The following is a 12,100-nucleotide window of genomic DNA, read 5'->3' as shown; positions in this document are numbered from 1 at the left end:
GCTTTCTTGCTTTCTCTCCACAGATGCTGTTATGTTGCTAAACCTACTCCAAACATCTGGACTTGCAGCATCTTAGGATACCTACCTAGTGTGCTCACAACTGCTTGCCTCACACAGTACCTGAGACTTTGAGCTTTCTGTCCAGTCTCATCCATAAATTTATCTGCAGGGAAGAAGACCTGCGTGCCAATATTTAAATCTCCCAAAATGGCCAAACGGAAAGTGGACTTTGAAAAAAGATGCTTTCAAAAGAGGTGGGAGCCAGAGTACCTGTTTGTTGACATTGAAGATAAGGCTGTGTGCCTTGTTTGTGGAGCTACTGTGGCTGTATTTAAAGAGTATAACTTGAGACGGCACTATGAGACGAAGCATCAGGACAAGTACAAAAACTTGAACATGGAGCAGAAAGCACAGAAGGTGGAAGAGTTGAAAAAGAGCCTGATGTCACGGCAGCATATGTTCAGAAAAGCAAAATCACAAAGTGAAGCTGCTGTGAAAGCTAGTTTTATAGTAGCAGAAGAGATAGCCAAATCAGCCCGGCCATTTACAGAGGGGGAGTTTTTGAAGCACTGCATGATTAAAGTGTGCGAAGTCATGTGTCCAGACCAAAAGCAAGCTTTTTCAAACATAAGCCTAAGCAGAAATACTGTTGTTGATCGGATATGTGAGCTTGCCACTGATTTGCAAGGACAATTGGTTGAAAAGGGAAAAGAATTTATTGCTTATTCCCTTGCTGTGGATGAGAGCACTGACGTCTCTGACACAGCACAGCTGACAATCTTCATCCGTGGAGTGGACTCAGGTTTATGCATTATGGAGGAGCTTCTGGATATAACATCACTGCATGGCACTACCACAGGGAAGGACATATTTGAAGCAGTATCCAAAAGTATACATGACATGAAACTACCCTGGGACAAACTTATAGGACTCACAACAGATGGAGCACCTTCAATGTGCGGGGAAAAGAGTGGACTAGTAGGAAGGATGCGAGACAAAATGAAGAGTGAGAATTGCACAGGTGAGCTGACAGCATATCACTGCATTATACATCAAGAAACACTATGTGGCAAAGCCCTGAAAATGGACCATGTAATGCACACTGTAACAAAGACAGTTAACTTTATAAGAGCCAAAGGTTTAAATCACCGTCAATTTAAGACTTTTCTTGAAGAAATAAATTCTGAACTTGGTGATCTCCCTTATCACACAGAGGTGCGATGGCTAAGTCGAGGGAAAGTGCTCAACAGATTTTTTGAATTACGCATGGAAATTTGTCAGTTTCTTGAAAGCAAAGGAAAAGACTGCACAGAATTGAAGGATGAAAAGTGGCTGTGTGAATTAGCATTTCTATGTGACATTACTAATTATCTCAGTGCACTAAACCTACAGCTTCAGGGACGGGACCGTGTGATCAGACATGTATGATGCTGTGAAAGCTTTTCAAGTAAAGCTGCGACTGTGGGAGACTCACATGCAGCAAGGAAACTTGAGTCACTTTCCCAGTTGCCAAACAATAAAAAACCAGGTCTCCACCACTGCCTTCTCAAATGCTGAGTTTGCTAATAAACTGAGCACACTTCAAATGGAGTTTACACGTCGCTTTGCTGATTTTGAAAAACAGAAATTCAGTTTTGGACTGCTCAGCAATCCATTTTCAGTTGAAGTGGAGAGTGCTCCTGTAAATATCCAGATGGAGTTGATAGAACTCCAATGTAACAGCACACTGAAGGGAAAGTACGATTCTGTAGGACCCGCACAGTTCACCAGGTTCATCCCTGAAACAATGCCCCAACTCCGCCTACAAGCTGCTCGAATGCTCTCCATGTTTGGGAGTACATACCTCTGTGAGCAACTTTTCTCTGTCATGAGGGTGAACAAAAGCGCACACAGAAGTCAGCTCACGGATGCACACCTCCACTCTATCCTGAGAGTATCCACCACTCAAAACCTATCCCCAAACGTGGATGAACTTGTAGCCAGGAAAAGATGCCAAACATCCAGTTCGGACAAAATGGCATGAGAACTAAAAAGCTTGTTTTTTTCTTTGTTTTAAATGTGTTTTTGCAGATTTATTTGAAATAAATAATTTATTTGTTCATATTTGAAATTTTATTCCTTTTTGCCCCACTCTTAGGCATAATACACTTCTGAACTAATATGATACAATGGTCCTACATGCAACTGGCCCTTTGAAGGCAACCATGATGCTTGATGTGGTGAAAGTTTCCAGGAAGCAGTTTCCTCCAACTTCTTCTGCCTTGAAAGATCTCTGGAGAGGAGCATGCAGGACTGGGAAGTGCTGCTCCCCTGCCTCCTCTTGCTCTCCAGAGATCTGTCAAGGCAGAAGAAGGAAACCCCCCCCCACACACACACACACAAACACACACACACACACACACACTTCAAGCTTGGAGACTAGGAGGCTATCTATATCTGAGCTAACAAACTACCAATCATGCCTGGGCTTGGGAAGAAGGCCCTTTCCATCCTCTGTGGATAAAAGCCCCTAAACGTGGAATATAGTGCGTGTGTATGTGCACATGCTTGGCTGCAGAAGTTTGGGGAGGTGAAGAGCTTGTGGGGCAATGACATGTCCCCACATCAAATTAGCCGGTGCAACTTGTTCTCTCCTGATCCAGGTATCTCGAGTCAGCTGCGCTGAGTGAGCAGCATTGAGATGGCCACGCCCACTTGGCCACGCCCACTTGGCCACACCCACTTGGTCACGCCCACTTGGTCACACCCACCCGGCCCCCCGAGGGCAGCCATAATGCTGATGTGGCCCTCGATGAAATTGAGTTTGACACCCCTGTACTAGGATAACAGGAAGCTGGAATGTTTACGTTTGTTACATGACTCTGAAAGTTTTGCTGGTTTTATTTTGAGTAAGGCTTAGAGCTAGGTTTCAGGTTCTTCCTATTTTAAAGCCTAACTGGTTTGTCTGCTCCTAGTAAGTGGGTGGCTATTCTCACTTCCAGGTTTTGTTACATGCCATTTAGACAACTTTTTGCAGTTGCTCAACTCCGGTTGGAAGATTATAATCAAAACCCTTTCCAGGCCACACAAAGTTTTTGCCCTTTGATCAGCCCAAAGGCATTCATTCTGGACCTAACACAAAGTTTGTATACAACTGATTTCCGTAAACTACACTGAATCCATTTGCAAACAAGGTTTATGCTTTCTTCCTTGGCAATGTTAATGCAAGCCATTAGGGGAAGAGTTACAGTATTCTTCTTATCCTCTCATAGTTCAGGCTGGGTTTACTATTCCTGGAAAAAGGGTGGTGGTGAAAAAATAAGAAAGCATTATGGTGCTGATATTTTGGTTTTACCTTCTGTATTCAGTAATAAATCATTTCTTCCAAATTTCAATGTTGTATTCATACAACATCTAAATCAAACAAAGTGTGTAATACTATGTGGGAACCCAATTATTTCCATCATATCTATCCTATCTGTCTTGTCCCATGGATTAAACATTGAGCAATTTTTTTTCAAATGGGAAATACTTCTGATGTATGGTTTGGATGTTCTCTGTCAAGAATGATATAATGTAGACAACTGTGTTGTGTTTCAGTAAATATTTCTATGTATTTCCTCTTCTTTTAACCCTCTGAAAATCTTTAAGACAAACAAGTATTATAGCTGTGGAAAGGGACATAGAATGTAACATGCCTAAAGAATACTGTAGTAATTTGGAAGTACCATATCAGACCCTGCTGGCCAAAAATGTTCACAGCAGAAACCCATCTCAAATATCTGAGCAGAGAACCAATAGTAAGAGGAAGGGTAGGAAGGAGATAGAAGAGATTTATCATATGCATGTCTTCTACCAACATTTTTAGGGTGATTACTTTTTTCAGAAGATTATTTTAAATGAAATAATCTAGAGGATTTAATTAGCAGGATCTACATAAAAGCAAATAGAAAACAAACTGGAACAAGATTAGATAATATTCTGGGTAAAATATGTGCACCTTTTAGTAATCTCATGCTTGAGTGTCACTTATATAACTAAAAAAATATCATCATTTATGCAAGGGAAATATCACCAGGCTTGGGGGAAACTCAGCATTTGCAAAATTTGAAAGAAAAGAGAATCCCTGAGGATTTAGCACAGAGGTATGTGCTAAACATGCCCACTAGCTATGGAATCATAAATATATGTTGGCCAGAAAGAGAAAGGTTTGTACAGTGATAATAATATCGGGTGGGATGGGGAAACTCATTCAATTGAAACTAATTTTAGTTTATTTGGGTTAGTAATTGTCCTAAGTATGGATAGCCCAAATTAGCAAACTAAGAAATGAATTTTACAAACATTAAAATTTATACCTATTTGTTTGTCATCACATCCTTCATCGGATTTTCTAAGAACATATTTATTTATATATTGAGGTAAACAGTGTTAGATGCATGACCTGAGAAGCATTCTATGCAAATCTCAATTTAACTCAAATATTATGGTAGTACAAAATCAAAGGGACCCCAATAGCAACTTCCCCCGCGCCCCCAAAAAACCTGCCCCATTTTATTAAAAAGCATAAGCTTTTATGAGCTAAAGCTCACATCCCTAGATTCATCCTCTATCAGCCTAGCGGCCCTAGCCACTCCACGTGTCTGTTGAAGTCTACTCAATTCTCCTCCTCCAACATCAGCACCCAGAGAAGTGTACTTTGACCACGAAGGGGGGAAAAAACTATTTAAAGAAACACAAATATTTCCATTCAGATTCAGGCATGGGACTATTTTGTGCCACATGGCTGAACATTTGTTCCTTAATCTTGTTCCAAAGCAGTCTCTAGATAAGTTTTATTTTTATGTGGGAGTGGTGAGTGGGTGGGCAGGGGCAGGACTGGTACACTTCCAAAATCAACACCCAGAGAAAAGTACTTTCCCATATCTATCACTTCTTTCATGTTTGACAGGCATTTGGACACACCAGAAGGGTAATGGAGGGGTTGAATAAAATAACTCACACATAACAGCGTGTTCTAGTCCAAGATCAAAACACTTATTCCCATAACCTCTGAATTTTGTCACGAATCTCACTCTCTCAATTAAAATGCTGTTTCTTCACTCAGAAATGTTTTATTGAATTCGCTGGGACTTGTTCCCAGGAGCCTAACAGCCTAAGCCTGTAAAGCCCATATTTACTGAGAAGCCACTTGTAGTGACCCTAGCAGATGTTTGCTAATGCAAACCTATGAAACCAGCAAGGTTTGCTGTTTAAGGCTTTAATCCTCATGTACGAAAACCTGCAGGTGAAACTATTTCACATCTGCAGAAGTCCTTTCCTCTTGAATAGCCTTTTGGCCATTAACCCGCCTGCAAAAACAAAACAAACCTCCCCAAGCCACATCAACCCTGCCCTTCCAGAAAAAGAAACAAACAAAAATCGATTTTTGCATCTCCCAATTTACAGAAGGATTCTTCCGGATGCCTATTTTTACCTGGCAGCCAAAGATGTAACTATTTAAAAAGTTCTATTTTAAAAAAATAATACCCGTTCTTGCCGAAAGAAAGGGACGAGAAGGAAGCCTTTGCACCAACTGGCAGTTTTAGAGCGAGATGGATACAAGAAGACGGCTTTTTGCGTCAGAGCAGCACTCCTCGGTCCGCCTCGCGGGCAAACGCCTTATTTGGGAGGCGTCCGTCGATTGTCGGCTGGAAAAGCAAATCAGAGGACGAAAGGTGTGCGCTCGAAGCCCCGCCTCCCGTTTATATAAGGGACACCCGGGTCCGAAAGACGCTAAAACCTCCTGTCAGGTTGAGACGGGCCTCTTATATTGGAATAGCATGCAGAGTGTAATGTTTCTGGCGTTCCAGCACGACCGCAACCGAATGGAGAAAAGCGCTAGCCGTTGCCAGAGCAAAGAAGAGAAAAAGGGCAAGATGAAAAAAACCATGTGAGTATTTTAAATCGAAAGCAACCCCCCCCCCGGGAATGTGGCTAGAATGTTGCAATCAGAAGTATTATTTTAGTCGTTGACATCGTTAACAAGAAAGGTTTTGTTAGTTTGGCAAAAGCCTGAGGAACGTAAACGTGTTTTTTTCCCCTTCCGGCCAATTTGGAGGCTCCGCAGAGCACGTTTTAGCTGCATTGGTGGAATGAGCGCATTTCTAAAGTTGCTGGGAAAATAAAGGAAGATTGACAATGTTAAGACCAATTATTAATCCTTGTACAGTACGATAACTTCAGCCTTAGTTTCTTTATGACTTGCATTGTATGATCTCGGGCTGCTTGATTTATGGTTCAAAGTATTGTGCAAAGCCAAGCAGCTGATTTATTAGATAAATATTTCAAGGGTAGGCTATGTGCATACTATACCCAAAACGACTAATCTCAAATTAATTCTGGGTTTTCAACACCTCAGTATCTCAAATTGTATGCATAGGTGTTTTCTATGATGCATTATAACAATGGAGGCTTACAAGCACTTCCTTTTGTGCTTTGGTGCTATGAAATTGAATAAAAATTGTGTGTATGAAGGTGCATCCAATTGTTTTAGAAGCAATTGGAAGCATTTAAAAAGAATGGGACAAAGGAAGTCCTCTAAGTTTTGGTCTGTCAGTGTTCTAATTCACTTGAGAGCTAAAATTCTTTGGAGGCAGTTTTGCTTCTTAAAGTTTCTTTTCTTTTTCTTTTTTTCAATTACTTTGAGTCATGCAGTTTGGCTACTAGCCCAGCTCTTTAGTAAATAAGGTAGATTTTCCATTAGAGTGGCAGGTGAGTGCAATTTGTGATATGAACTCTGATTATATGAAGTATTAAAGTCCTGCAATTGTGTGATCTTAATTTGCTACTAATCTCTAAAGAGAATTAAAAATGTCTGCAAAAGAGAATCCCTTGGTAGCTGAGGAAAAAGTAACTTCCTTCTGTAGATTGTGAAAATTATGACTTTTCTAAAATTCTATTTTATGCAGTCTGCAATATGCAAACAGTTTTACTTTGAAAGTTAAGGGAAATAATATAAAACTGCTTTCATTTGGGTCTCTATATCAACAAAAATGAATGAGATTTCATATCTTGCCTTTCTACTAGTTTATATTGCAATAAACCTTAGAACATACTATTGACTACTGAAGTTGTATTCTGGAACAGTCATTGTTAGTTCACTGCCACAAACAATATGTAAGAATTTTCTTGCAAATAAATGGGCTAGTGAACATCAAGCAACCAATAACTGCTGCATAATATTTCTTAAGTATGGTTAATTTTAATTCACATAATTCATGTCTCAGGGAGTGAAGATGTGTATTTGCATTAGTTATTACTAGCTATAGTTAGTAAATTTCCAAATTGATCTGGGAAACCTGTGCTACAACTAAGCTCTGCTAATGTTAAATTAAGCAAGCTGAACATCTATAGTTATTAACTATAAATTTAAACTGTGGCATTTTTGGTTAAAGATCAGTTGAACTTATTTATACTTTTCCCTTCATTTTAGTCTAAAAGATTGGAAAGCAAGATTGAATTACTTTCTGCAGAATTCCTCCAATTCTACCAATACAAAGGCTAACAAGAGAGGACAACAAAAGACATGTTTTAGGTATGTACTTCATATTCCACACTGAATTTTTATGTAGTCAAATTATGCATAGAATCTGTGCCCTTTGAAAACATGAAACAATTTTGTTTGTTTTTTTCACAGACCTTCTCCTGAAGAAGCTCAGCTGTGGTCAGAAACATTTGATGAACTTCTAGCTAACAAATGTAAGTTGCCTTAAAAATTAACAGACAAGTATATTTGCTAATTATAGAAAATTAGTTTCAGGAAAAGTGATCCAGAAGGGAACAAACCAGTATCTTAGCTACTGAGAATTCTGATGTTTTGCAGTTTGGTAGTAATCTTTATTCCTAGTTTAGTACTTAACTTCCTGGACCCCAGATTGCAAGAAAAAGCTTTTTTTCTTCTTCAGGCACAATTCCCAGGTGCTTTCTGTGAAGTAGCTGCCTATGTTGTTGTATTTCTGCAATTCTGTTCTGTATTTAATTGGCCTTTGTAGTTAACATTCATAGGTTTAAAAACTCCCATCAGTTATAAAGTTGGAAATTCCCAACTTTAATTGAAATTTGAAGTCTCTGGATCCTTAAGATCTCATTCTTCTCTTTAAATGGATCCTAGGTGCTTGATATGGCAGCAGCTTCCAGGGCTATTTTTTATGGTTATTATAAATAATGCATTGTACAGTAGTTCTTTTTAAATGACTGGTGCACACTTTGATTAATAAAGATACCGAAGCTCAATGTTCCCTTGTCAGCTACGTAGGAGAAATCTTTTTCTTATTAAACTTTCTATTTGTGTCTATTTGCTGCAAAGTGGACTTGGGTCACTCTTTCCATTATGGCTGTCTTCCAAGAGTTTATAGCTCTTCCATAAACATGTTCTCTTATTTAAAGGTTAACACATGCTATCAAAGTCCAAAAGTAAAATGTTCTTTTTTAAAGAAAAAAAATAGTGATCTTAACTTGGTGGGCAAAGAACACAGTTGTTTAAATTTGTCAATCTACAATATTTTATCTTGTAAAAATTGACCAGCTGCTTGAGCTTACTCATGTTCTTTCTGCTTTGTTCGGGTACATCTTTCTTAAACAATTTAGAAGAGGGATAGACAGAAAAATCCAAGGGCCTGAAAGAAGGAAAGAAAGAAATATGTGGTGTTACATCTACAACATTTCTGGGATGCTTTGCATAAATTGATCTTTTCCACATTTCTTTGCAGATGGTCTGACAGCTTTCAAAGCTTTCCTGAAATCTGAGTTTTGTGAAGAGAATATTGACTTCTGGCTGGCCTGTGAAGATTACAAGAAAATCAAGTCCCCACAAAAACTGACAGTCAAAGCTAAGAAGATTTACAATGAATTTATTGAAAAAGAAGCTCCTAAGGAGGCAAGTAGACTAACTTAAATTGCTCTTTTTGACTAGTTCAATTAAACCAAAGAAGTGTTTTCATCTTGGTTTCACTAATAAAGAACTGAGAATTATTCCAAAGAGGGAACTTTCTTACAAAAAACTGTTGTTAGAATTAAAACTAGCTTTTAAAATTTATTAACAAAATCCCTTTTAGATTTCTGCTCCATTTTATGTTAGCATCTTATGCAGAATTGCCTGTAGGAATAATTTTGAATGTTGAGAAAATATGTCTGTGCATGGGAATGTCACTCAAAAGCCAACCAGATTTTCTAACCATTATGTATGGCATTTTATAACTATATGCCAGTACACTGCTATATAGGCTTAGGGTGCATGACAGGATTTTGGAAAGCACCTTTTCTGGTTCAAAATTAAAGTGTTGCATAGATCTAATAGTTGTACAAGTAGAGGCATGGTATAGATTTTCAAAAGCTGAGGATCATAATTACTGTGGCAGGAGGATTTGGAAATAGGAAAGGAAATTTTATCATTCACTGTGGATGTTGTCTAGCTTAAATTGCTTTAAAGCAGCCTTCTTGATGAGTTGGACCTCAGTTTTTGGAATGCTGTGATGTTTGAAGAGTATTGTGTAGGAGAGCACCAGAATGAGGAGGACTGTTTAAAAACAACAGTTCTTTCCTATAGACTTGCTTTGGCCAACAGATGTATAGCAGTTGGCCTCTGATTATTTGATGATGGGCAATGAGCATAGCTTGAGGATCCAATATCCTGTAGCCCAGCCATTTTTGAAGAACATATTATCCATGAAACAGTATCTTATGAATTTATTTCTTGTATTGCAGATCAACATAGACTTCCAGACCAAAAGTAGTATTGCTCAGAGCATTGAAGAAGCCACACACACATGCTTCAGTGCCGCCCAGAAGAGAGTTTATAGTTTAATGGAGAACAATTCTTACCCTCGCTTCCTAGAATCTGAATTCTACCAGGAATTATGCAGAAAGTCACCAATCAGCAGAGACCCTCAGGGGACATGAACCCATAAAACAGGAAGGAGAAGAAAAATCCAAAGAACAATTTTGCCAAATAAAGGAAAGAGGACCATGTGTCTTTGCGGGCTCAGTGGGTCTGATGAACGGAATGCAAAGGATATCTGCCCAAATGGCAATTTACAGTTATTCAGCTGACGGAACTAGTTGACTTGGGCAGACTCTAGCAAGTTGCCCTATTAATGTTTAAAGGTAACCATACAAACTGCTGGCCAGTTATTAAGGAAAGCTGATTTTCCTTCCCATATATGTTTGTGTAAGGTCTTCTGCAGCATTAGACTGGTGTGGATCATCCAGCGTTGTATGTGAACCTGGATATGCTGATGCTTATAAGAAAAACCAGTGTCCTCTGTGTATATTTAAATATAAACAAGCTCTAGGGCTGTTCTTGCAGGCTGACCTTTTGTGAGACCTGACAAATACTTTGAATAATTGGCTTTTGTTTCTAAATAGCCAGCAGTATGTAATCATCACTGTATCAGCTTCCTTACGCAGGTTGTTCCCTGCAGATCATGCAGCTTTGTACATATGTAGCAGATTGCCTCATGACTGTTACAAAAAATACCAATATTGTGGTATGATTTCTTCATGATAAGAGCAATTACTTAATTGATTTAAAATACAGAGCATGATGATCTGCTAATTGGCTAGGGACAAATTCAGTCTGTGGGCAAGTACCATTTAGAGTAAAACCTGGTCTAGAATTCAAATGAATGCTGTGTGTGTGGGTGGGTGTTTATATAGACAATTTGTTGTACAATCCTGTCAATGTTGAATGTACTGACTTAAGGACAGACTTCAGTGAAGTTGTCTTCTGTTTTGAGAAGCAGATGTTTCAATAAATTATTTTTATTTTATTAAGAACAACTCTTTGTTTCTCTTAGGTTGGAGGGGGGAAGTGGATTGATCTGTAATACAGGCTAAGCAAAACAACCACTCAATGATTTATCTCTGATGTGTAAACTCAGGAAGCCCCTAGATCGTTTCACTGCTCCTGTGGTTTCTTTGCCCAACTGCCAGCTAAAGCAAAAAGATGGAAGTATTTCCTTTTACAAGATATAATGGCAAACCCAGGGTAAAGCACTATAGTTCCATTTCCTATGAAATGTCAAGAAAAAAAACACTGACATCAGAATTACCTGTGAAGGTGCAAAATTTAAAATGTGAATAATGCCCTGAGGATCATATAATGAGTTGCAAGAAGGCTCAATTGCTGGGGTTTAATCTGATGACGTTTATCCACCTGACTTAATCTAAGTCTACCTAAGTCATGTAAACCTTTTGCTGATAAGGTAACTACTAGTAAGATCCTTTCATGGTGAGCATTTATCAGCAAAACTTTTTCCTGACTTAGTACTTAAACTGATTAAAAATCAGCTGGATACATGTCATCACAGGCTGACAGCCCTTTCAGATAATCTGAAAGAAGAAAGTGATCATTCTCTGCAATTTTAAATTGTTAAGTAAATGTTTCATACAGAGTAATTGGTATCCTGTTATTCTAGTGAACGATGGAGAATGAAGATTGGGAGAACAACACTTCTGTTTGCCTGTTCTTGAAGATGCAGGATGGAAATCTTTAAAGCTTTATGGAGCAATAAAATTTATCAGGGATCACAGTTTCACAGTGTGGGAACATCACGACTAAGAATCTTACAAAGCATTCCTTTCATAGACAGCTGAATGGGGGAGAGAATGCCTAGAAAGTATGGAAATTGGTGTGTTTATATCATATTTCAACACACATAAATATGTGGTGTGTGTTTATATCATATTTCATCACATGTAAATCCTCATTTGCTCAGTATGAGTGGTATATTCCTGGTGTCAAATTCACAGTTCACTGAGGGCTACATGTAAACCTTGGTCAGTACAAAAAGATCTTGTGTACTAAAAGTGATTTCTAATTGAGCTACTTTGGTTGAAATAGATAGTTTTTTTATTTAAAAAAAACTCAATGTGTTTGTGTAAGTCATCTATTAGGTCAACACTGAGACATAGCCTAAAACAGGCTACTTTAAAATGTGTGGACTTCAACTCCCAAATTTTCCAACCATTATACTCTTAAAGTTGCTGAGGTTGAGACACAGTGACCTAAATGTAAAACAACCCCCCCCCCGCCCCCTGTGATTAGAAGCAACAAAAGAGATAGATGGTTTAAGCCCATTTT

The 12,100-nt window shown here is 38.6% G+C and overlaps 1 protein-coding gene and 1 long non-coding RNA gene across 2 annotated transcripts; both read left to right on the top strand.

The window, feature by feature from the left end:
- The first annotated feature begins 1,437 nt into the window (after positions 1-1,437).
- LOC310637274 lies at positions 1,438-2,099 on the top strand. Its single transcript, XR_014491904.1, has 2 exons — positions 1,438-1,528; positions 1,707-2,099. It is a non-coding gene; the product is annotated as an uncharacterized lncRNA (long non-coding RNA).
- Positions 2,100-5,558: 3,459 nt separating this feature from the next.
- Positions 5,559-11,765, top strand: RGS2 (regulator of G protein signaling 2). Its single transcript, XM_083361163.1, has 5 exons — positions 5,559-5,911; positions 7,454-7,555; positions 7,658-7,719; positions 8,730-8,896; positions 9,724-11,765. Exons 1-5 carry the CDS (start codon positions 5,574-5,576, stop codon positions 9,916-9,918), a joined length of 864 nt encoding a protein of 287 aa, XP_083217289.1. The 5' UTR covers positions 5,559-5,573; the 3' UTR covers positions 9,919-11,765.
- Positions 11,766-12,100: the final 335 nt, after the last annotated feature.

Source organism: Vipera ursinii (assembly GCF_947247035.1).
Source record: "Vipera ursinii genome assembly, chromosome: 3".
NCBI classification, from domain to species: Eukaryota; Metazoa; Chordata; class Lepidosauria; order Squamata; family Viperidae; genus Vipera; species Vipera ursinii.
The sequence above is the reverse complement of the archived record's forward strand: the minus strand, read 5'-3'. Positions and strand labels throughout refer to the sequence as shown.

Excerpts from the sequence above, each read along its gene's own strand:
- RGS2 (XM_083361163.1), top strand. The coding sequence starts at position 5,574 with ATGGATACAAGAAGACGGCTTTTTGCGTCAGAGCAGCACTCCTCGGTC. Across the intron at positions 5,912-7,453 it reads GGCAAGATGAAAAAAACCAT|TCTAAAAGATTGGAAAGCAA; the intron begins GTGAGTATTTTA and ends CCTTCATTTTAG. Across the intron at positions 7,556-7,657 it reads CAACAAAAGACATGTTTTAG|ACCTTCTCCTGAAGAAGCTC; the intron begins GTATGTACTTCA and ends TTTTTTTCACAG.